The 9,788-nt window shown below is 38.1% G+C and overlaps 2 protein-coding genes across 2 annotated transcripts; both read right to left on the bottom strand.

Moving 5' to 3' along the window:
* Positions 1-495: 495 nt before the first annotated feature.
* Positions 496-1,431, bottom strand: LOC144514172 (olfactory receptor-like protein COR2). The gene has a single exon (XM_078245357.1). It carries the CDS (start codon positions 1,429-1,431, stop codon positions 496-498), a length of 936 nt encoding a protein of 311 aa, XP_078101483.1.
* A 6,479-nt stretch (positions 1,432-7,910) lies between these two features.
* On the bottom strand, positions 7,911-8,840 carry LOC144514171 (olfactory receptor 52N5-like). Its single transcript, XM_078245356.1, has one exon. The coding sequence runs from the start codon at positions 8,838-8,840 to the stop codon at positions 7,911-7,913; it is 930 nt and encodes a 309-aa protein (XP_078101482.1).
* Positions 8,841-9,788: the final 948 nt, after the last annotated feature.

Below are 9,788 nucleotides of genomic sequence, written 5' to 3'. Positions count from 1 at the left end.
TATTTTTCAGGATTCTTTGTCGCCCCAGGTGACAAAATATTATCGTTTTTTACATAGTATCTCACCACAGTGTTATTCATTTACCTTGCTCAAAGACTGTCATGATTTAATAATAATTGCAGATTAAATTAATACAACTGCAATTATTGCAACTATTGTTGGTTTGAGTCATTTTTTAATGAAAAAAAAACAGTAAAACTTGTTTGATGTCAGTCTGTTAAAAGTGAATATTTTCTAGTTTCTTCTCTCCTCTGTGACAGTAAACTGAGTATCATTGCGTTGTGGACAAAACAAGACATTTGAGGATGTCATCTTGTGCTTTGGGAAACACTGAGCCACATTTTTAACCAATTTTCTGACATTTTAGAGACCAAACAACTAATCCATCTATCCAGAGAATAATCTACCCATTAATCGACAATGAAAATTATCTTTAGTTTAGAAAAGATAGAAGTATAAAATACACAAGTAGAAGAGGACAAAACATGCTACATGTCAAGTTACTTTATTGTTATGAAACAAAGTTTTAATCCTCTGCCGGACCTCTTTATTTTGCAGTCCGTAGATAACAGCGTTCAGGGCCGGCAGGACAACGTGTCCCAGGACGGACGCCACTTTCCTGTGTTCAGCCAGAAGAGGGAAGCGGTGCAGGATCACAATGAGGAAGCCGGGCACCACGAGGATGACATACACGACCAGATGAGTGGCGCAGGTCTGCAGCGCTTTGCTCTTCAGAGCTTTGTTTTTACTACTCAAACACACCATGGCGATCCTCAGGTAGGTGAGCGTTAGGCTGCCGAGGGACGAGCCCAGCAGCACCACTGTGTAGCTAAGACCGTAGATGTTGTTGATGAGAATGCTTTCACGGGACAGCTGGAACAAGGACGCATTGTCGCAGAACAGGTTAAAGATAACTGACCTGCAGCGCGACAGGCGGATGCTGAGCCCCACGAGAATCGCCACCAGCACGAAGGCCGTTCCCCACGCTGCCGCCGACAGCAACACCACCATCCTGTTGGTCATGACGGTGGCGTAGCGCAGCGGGTTGCAGATGGCCATGTAACGATCAAAAGCCATGATCATGAGCACTGTGTGAGAAGCACTCGCATGGAGGTGAACACAAAACGCCTGGACGGCACAGTCGATGTAATGAATGTACCGTTCTGAGTCTGAAAATAAAAGATCTCGGAGGACATGAGGTATAATTATTGTCGCCCCAAAAACATCGTTGATGCTCATGTTGCAGACAAGCAGATACATGGGCTGCTGGAGGCTCTTGCTCTGAAAGATCAGCACCACCAGGCCAATGTTGGACACCAAGATGAAGATGTAGATGAGGAGGAGGAGGATGAAGGCGGGAATAAAGGACTGTGAGGTTATGTTTAACCCCTCTAAGATTAAAATATCCCCAACAAAAGTGTTGTTTCCCATTTCTCATCTGTCGCGTCAGGATGAAGACTCTGAATGTACAACTGCAGTTGTATGTATATGCAGTTATAATTACAGAAAAGCAACAATATTTAACTGTGACTCTTTAAAAAAGTCACCTGATGAAATTGTCTTGATTTAATTAACAGATCTGTAAAACTGAGTTTCTCCACAAAGATCTCACTGTGACTGTTTGAGTTCCAGGAGATAGCCCTATTTCAAATAATAAAGATACTCAACAACTTGAGTGTAACTGAGATGAATAAAGAATACGTTCGTCTCACAAGATAATGTAAATTCATTAAAACACAGATTGTATTACACATGTATGAGAAAACACAACCTCCCTCCACCTAAGACCAGAAGTGAAACTGCAGACACTTTTATTCGGCCCTCAGCTGCAGCATCACACACTGACAGGTCAACTGTTGCTTAGCACCCATTGATACTGAGCATGTGTATCTCCTGTAGGTTGTTTTTAATTTAAGGTATTGGCATAGAGAGTGGGCACCAAAAATAAAGAAGTAAGTAAGTAAAGTTTATTTATATGGCGCTTTATGAATGAAAGACATACGAATATAAAGGAAAACATGAAATCAGACATAAAAACCGTTGTCTAACTAAAAGCCTGTTTAAATAACAAAGAAAGACGCTTTTAGTTCATAAAGAAGCTTTTATTTATTAGTCACATACAATCATATATGGTAAAATGTATTTAAATCAACTTTAGTGCTTTAAGGTAGAGTTTGCGAGCTTCTCTGTTAGTGACAGAAGACAAATAATTACAGGTTTAAAGAAACAGGTTTAATATCCTGTGTCGCTGTCACCAATGCTATGCATCTGTAACCCAGTCAAGGAAAGTTTTACTTTTTTATTTATTTATTGTTTACACCTCATTATCATTTCATTGGATTCTGGTATTCCATAAAGGGACTTTAATAGTTTTTTCATTTGCTCAATATTTTGCATTTATCCTCTGTTATAATAATAAATACATATATTCATTGTTATCCAGTGAAATTACTGATTTAGCAGGGGGGTGTTTAACACTTTTGCAAGGCACAGTATCCGTGTCACATTCTCATTAGGGGCTGAGACCCACTAAAGGTCTGATCCTAGAATCGCCCCTGATTGAACCCATCGTAAGACAGACACATAGCAGCGTCTAGGGAACAACTTGGGGTTCATTGTCTCGCTAAAGGACACATTAGGCCAGTTGGAGATGAGCGACGCCTCGTCTTTAAAATGGACGGGAGCAGCGGTGGCAGCAGGGGGCAGAGACAAAAAGCTGTGGTCAAGTTGGACATCTTCCGACCGTTTCAAGAAGCCTTCTGTCTGTACAGGAAGTCACAGAAATACTCATTTAGATCCTGTTAGATCCCATTCTTATTTGTTAAAAAGTTATCAGACCCATAAATCAGTTGATCGAATTTGGATCGGATCTCGAATTTGGCTCCTAACGATCACAACAGAGTAATCGAGAAAAACTATTATTTTGCACTTTACATTTTGCAAATAAAGTATTATTTTTAATAGTTTAACTTCCTTGAGTTCGCTACCCAGGGAAAAAAACTAAATACTTTCACCTCGTAAACGGGTGTTTGAAATCAAAACCCAATCTTTTCCCTAATCTTAGTCGTTTTGGTGTCTAAACTTAAGTGTTGTGGTCACTTTTTTTTGGCTAAACTCAAATGCCACAAATTACTTGCAGCTCACCGTGCTCTATAATCACATTAGAGCTGAAGATCTTTGGTCTTAATTTCTAACATTTCACATGGGCTCGGGCCAGGCTCGGGCTTGCGCACCGGGTTGCGCGATAAATGAGCGGTCAGGTCAGGTGATGCGTTTAGATTAGCACGAAAATGGATGCTGAGGAGGTGAAACAGAGGCTGGCCTCTGGCGATTACGTTTTGGTTGCACCAGCAAAGAAAGCAAAGTCTGAGGTGTGGAACATTTTGACCACAATGCATAATGCATAATGCATAATGAGAATAATGAGCCATTGGGTTATGTGAAATGCAAAAGATGCGACATTCTGTAAAAGTACGACAGCAAAACGACAGGGAATTCGTCGCTGATAAGGCATGTTGGCCTAGAGTGCTGAGATGTTACGATGTTACAGAAGACTTAGTTTATTTCTTTGTTCCAACTTCCAAGTGGCCTATAGCCTACATTAGTCATGAATAAATGATGTTAAAAAAATTATGAATGACTCATTCTTGACAAAAGGCAAAAGAGCTGTGTGTGTGCGCACATTTTAATAATGTCAGGCTGTAAACGGGTTTGGGCTTTGAAAAAGCTGTCAATCAAATGTACTCGTCAGGCTCGGGCCTTGTCGGGCCAAACTTTAAAGGCCTGATTACAGCTCTACGTCACATGACCGGCCCACGGTGGCCTAATTTCGTAGGATATCATATGAAATGGTGTGCATACGTTTTCACCTAAAAAGTCAAATTTACCACAAATATATTTATATTTCACAAATTCAACTTTTAAATCCAAGTTTAAGTCTGTAAATACATTTCTTAAAGTAGAGAAAATGTGTTTTTACATGTGCAAATATCCTTCATTAAACATTAAACAGCTGTATTTCATTTCTTTCCAGCCCCTTTACTGTTGCGAAACAAAGTGATGATCCTCTGCTTAATTTGATCTTAATTAATCTGCTTATTTAAAGTAGTATACTTGTTTTTTTTCCCGTTATGACTGATTGCCTTTCTAACTTTGTTATCTTGAAGGAAATGTAATCTGCAGCAGGCATCAAATCACATCAAGGTCTATGACAAACATACATTGTTGACAACAGCAACAAAATACAGAAAGATTCCACGCCACAAATGAAAACAAGGTACAACTACCACACGGAACCAGAAGCTAAAAAACGAACTAAAAACATTAGAAACAGAACAGTAAATTATACATGTTATGTTAAATAAAGTGCTGGAAAGTAGAAATGAATGGAATAAAGAAAGAGAAGTCCAAGATCAAGATCAAATTTGACCCGAGAACAACATGAGGGTTAAAATGTTAGCAGTTTGTTCTTTGTACTCGTTCTTTGTATTCGGTTCCTAACGATCACAACAGCGTAATCGAGAAAAGACTTTTGAAAGGGTAAACAAATCTAAGAAACTTCAAGAAGAGCAACAAAAGATAGATCCCTCTCCGAGGACAGACAGATACATCGATGTTAAATGTCTGTGAGCTGCACAAACTAACTTTCATTCGAGGGAAGGCAGAAACACAGACACATATGAAACGTGACAAATAAGTCAATAACTACTATATTATTTGGGTGAATCAACACTTTAAAAAAAGCATAAGTGACAGGTTTTTTGCGCCCAAGATTAGATTTCTTTTCTAAAGACGTTATCGTCCACTTCAGTGAGAACTCTTCTATAAAGCTGCGACAGAAAATGAAGAATACTTTCATTCACCTCTAACGCATTCGAGTGAAGGCAGAAACAAAAACATTGCAAATAAATCTATATCTGCAATATCATTTGGGTGAACCGAGACTGTGAAAGAGCTTGAAGATAAGTCAAAAGTGCAAGTTTTGTCCCCAGATTAGATTTCTTACCGAAACGTTTAGACACCAAAACTACTCATTTAAGTTAAAAAAAAATCATCATGGTTTGGGTTAAAACGTTGATGATGACGTTTTCGTACAATATCATGAATATTCATGAGAAAGCGTTGAAAGATGTATGTAGTCCAAACTATTATCACCAGGAGACGATTAAGGGATAATGTAGAGCGATGCAAGCCTTCAGGCTGATTCAAGACCTATAACAACCGCCTCACTCTACATTATCCTGCTTATTACATGGCTACTTACTAAATAAATCATTAATTTGACACAAAATATTGATTTAAAAAGGAGTTTATTGATTTAAATATGATTGTATTGCTTCCGCTAAAGAAAATAGTCTGTTCCGTCTCTACGGTTGGAATCCTGCGTCCATAGCGACATAAACTCTGTAGCTGTTTAATGCAACCCTCCGTTTGTCACTCAACTCCACAGTATCTCCCCCACCTGCAGCGAATACATTTCTGGCAAAAGCCACCGGTCCAGGCATGTATTTTATCCCCCTTATGGGCTGTGGTAGTAGCTGTATATTTTATGAGTCGGGCTGTTATAGGGTGCTGCCGTGCTATCGTTTTACCCAGCTGCTGTTTTAATCACTGAAGGAATTGACACAACATTAGCTGAAGCGTTGTAGTGAGCTAGCGGGCTATCGGCTGCTCTAATTCACATTAAACTGAACATTTCTGTTGGCGGTGAAATGAGACACGGTGACTGGCTTCTTTGGGAATATTTATGTTGACGTTCATGTCCTCATTCATCTCGTTTCCTTTTTGCACAGCCGCTGCAGTTGACACACCTTGTTGCAATGTAAGCTAACTCATTGGTGTTGTTGTCCCTACGGCGGAAGTTACTGCGTAGCGTTCATAGACCGTATATAAAGATGTAGCATTTATAGACTATATAGAAAGATGTAGAGATCATAGACTGTATATAAAGATGTAGCGATCATAGACTGTATATAAAGATGTAGTGTTCATAGACCGTATATAAAGATGTAGCGTTCATAGACTATATATAAAGATGTAGCGTTCATAGACTTTATATAAAGATGTAGCGTTCATAGACTATATATAAAGATGTAGCGTTCATAGACTTTATATAAAGATGTAGCGAGATCATAGACTGTATATAAAGATGTAGTGATCATAGACTGTATATAAAGATGTAGTGATCATAGACCGTATATAAAGATGTAGCGAGATCATAGACTATATATAAAGATGTAGAGACCATAGACTGTCTATAAAGATGTAGCGTTCATAGACTGTATATAAAGATGTAGTGTTCATAGACCGTATATAAAGATGTAGTGTTCATAGACCGTATATAAAGATGTAGCGAGATCATAGACTGTATATAGAGATATAAAGATCATAGACTGTATATAAAGATGTAATGTTCATAGACTGTATATAAAGATGTAGCGATCATAGACTGTATATAAAGATGTAGCGTTCATAGACTGTATATAAAGATGTAGTGATCATAGACTGTATATAAAGATGTAGTGTTCATAGACCGTATATAAAGATGTAGAGAGATCATAGACCGTATATAAAGATGGAGAGAGATCATAGACTGTATATAAAGATGTAGAGATCATAGACTGTATATAAAGATATAGAGATCATAGACTGTATATAAAGATGTAGCGTTCATAGATTATATATAAAGATATAGAGATCATAGACTGTATATAAAGATGTAGTGTTCATAGACTGTATATAAAGATGTAGAGAGATCATAGACCGTATATATAAAGATGTAGAGATCATAGACTGTATATAAAGATGTAGAGAGATCATAGACCGTATATAAAGATGTAGCGTTCATAGACTGTATATAAAGATATAGAGATCATAGACTGTATATAAAGATGTAGTGTTCATAGACTGTATATAAAGATGTAGCGTTCATAGACTGTATATAAAGATGTAGCGTTCATAGACTGTATATAAAGATATAGAGATCATAGACTGTATATAAAGATGTAGCGAGATCATAGACTGTATATAGAGATATAAAGATCATAGACTGTATATAAAGATGTAGAGATCATAGACCGTATATAAAGATGTAGCGTTCATAGACTGTATATAAAGATATAGACATCATAGACTGTATATAAAGATGTAGCGATAGACACTCACCAGATCTGCTGTCATTGCTTGAATTGGAGGACAGAAATTGATCCACGTTTCCCCACTTTTTGCAACAGCTGATAAATTATCCGGACTTCTTTCAGTGGATTGATAGCGGTCCTACAGAGTGAACAGAATTGCGTCCATGGAAACACTCTGCTATGCATGGCAACGGTGTGTTATACTTAGCAACCGTCTGTTATCAAGAAAATAACAGACCGCAGAATGCGTTAAAATTCAACCAACCCATGTAATAAATCCCCATAAAGAACCTATAACAAGGAAATATTACAACTTAAAATGTATTCAGTTTTTTAAAATACTTGAATGTCATATTTTTATTTAATGGCATATATAGACGCATATAATAATTGCAAATATTCACATATATATACATATACATTATTACATATTACATATACATTACATATATATTATTTGTAAAAGCTAGTATTGGTTATTGAAGCACAATGTGCACTTCCTCTGGTTCTTGAGAGAAAATACTGTGGTACGAAAGAATTAGTGCGCCCTAAGCCTTTTTCTTTTTTAAATCCTGTTCGGGAACAAAATAATAACTCGTACTAACAAGATATAAACTTGTGTAAACAAGGTAACTTTTACTAACCTGGAACAAGATCCCAAAACAGAGCTATTGGAACCGGACTGTAGATATGTTCATTACATAACAGGATCACAGTTTATTTTATTACCATTTCCTTACATTTAATTCAATTTTGTCATTCACACCGCTATAATCATTTTTTCCTTGTAAATATTATGTAAATTTGTTCTCTGACCGCTTTGATTTGCAGTCCGTAGATAACAGCGTTCATGGAAGGAAGAACCACATGTAACAAGATGGATGCCAGCTTCCTTTCGTCCGATAAGTCGGGGAAACGATGGAAGATGATGATGATGTTGCCTGACAAAAGCAGTAGCATGTAAACGACCAGGTGGGTGGCGCAGGTCTGCAGCGCTTTGCTGTTCAGAGCTTTGTTCTTACTTCTCAAACACACCATGGCGATCCTCAGGTAGGTGAGCGTGACGCTGCAGAGCGAGCACGCCATCATGAGCATGGCGGTGCCGAGACCGTAGATGTTGTTGATGAGAACGTTTTCACACGACAGCTTGAACAAGGAAGCATTGTCGCAGAACGGGTTGGTCACTGAGCGCCTGCAGCGCGACAAACGGACGCTGAGGAATATGAGGATTGCCACCAAAACAAAAGGTACGCCCCATGCCGACACCGACAGCGCCACTACCACCCTGTTGGTCATAATGGTGGCGTACCGCAGCGGGTTGCAGATGGCCACGTAACGATCAAAGGCCATGATAATCAGAACCGTGTGAGAGAGGGCTGCATGAAAGTGAGCACAAAATGCCTGAACAACACACTCATAATAATGAATGTACCGGTCTGGGATTGGAGTAAAAACGTCACTCAAGATGCGAGGGATGATTGTCGTGGCGCCAAAAACATCATTGATGCTCATGTTGCAGAAGAGTAGATACATGGGCAGATGGAGGCTCCGCTCCATGAAGATCAACACCATAAGGCCGATGTTGGACACCATGATGAAGATGTAGATGAGGAGGAGGAGGATGAAGGCGGGAATAGAGGACTGGGGGATGACCTTTAACCCCTCTAGCTGGAGAATATCCAAATTAAAAGTTTCATTGTCCATGCTGCAGGAACATGAGCAAAAGGAAATCATTGTCAAATCAAATCAAGTACAGTTTAAATATCATGTTGATCCAGATCGAACAGTTTAAACCCCTAACCCTAACCCATAAATAAAGTTATTGTAAAACACAAGTTTATTCCTATTTTATGGTAAAATTAACAACTGAACTTGGTGCTTCCCATTTGATTCTTTTACATGAATCAGGTTTACCCAGAATATATTGTAAATCTTAAAATCTTAATTAAAATGTTTTATAAGTGTGAATTGATGCGGAAGTTCCCCTTAAATAAACCACAGTAAGATTTGAATACACAGTTGTTCATGGCTCTCTCCATCATTTTATCAGATTTTCTGCTTTTCAGTTTCTTTCGCTCAGTCTGGAGGTTGCGCAGAAATCTAAACAATGTTTTGATATAGTTCTAAGTCTTCGTTTAATAGCAGCAGTTAAAAAACATCACAATTACTTTTTATTTCGCCACACTTCACCATCATTTTTAAATGTAAATGAACGCTTTGGTATGTTTCAACCAGTCCAAGTGACTGATGGGAACAAGATCTTCATTCAAAGTCGACAGAAACAAAATAAAACTATTAAAAACCATCTTGGTTCATCTTTCCACTGTTCCAACAATAATCAATCTGGTTTGGTTGACATAAACCCTTAATTCACCTATTCATGCCGATCAATACTGGACCAATTTCAATGGTTTCTTTGTTCACATTAGTCACTTACACACCAATGCACGGGAAAACATTTAAACTTTACTTTCTAACCTACTTAAGAAATGAAACTGGCTTCAAATATAAAAAATTTTCAAAGTCAAGTCAAACATTAACACTGCATCTAACCAACTTCACTTAACTGGGGAAGCAGAATATAATTCACATTTTCAGGCACAAAGACAGAATCCTTCTCTACATGTTTTACCTTTTGGGCAGTCTCATCTG

This window comes from Sander vitreus, unplaced genomic scaffold, assembly GCF_031162955.1.
Source record: "Sander vitreus isolate 19-12246 unplaced genomic scaffold, sanVit1 ctg477_0, whole genome shotgun sequence".
Lineage (NCBI taxonomy): Eukaryota > Metazoa > Chordata > Actinopteri > Perciformes > Percidae > Sander > Sander vitreus.
The sequence above is the reverse complement of the archived record's forward strand: the minus strand, read 5'-3'. Positions and strand labels throughout refer to the sequence as shown.

What these genes read in the sequence shown, in the direction of transcription:
- LOC144514172 (XM_078245357.1), bottom strand. Translation starts at nt 1,431, where the DNA reads ATGGGAAACAACACTTTTGTTGGGGATATTTTAATCTTAGAGGGGTTA.
- LOC144514171 (XM_078245356.1), bottom strand. Translation starts at nt 8,840, where the DNA reads ATGGACAATGAAACTTTTAATTTGGATATTCTCCAGCTAGAGGGGTTA.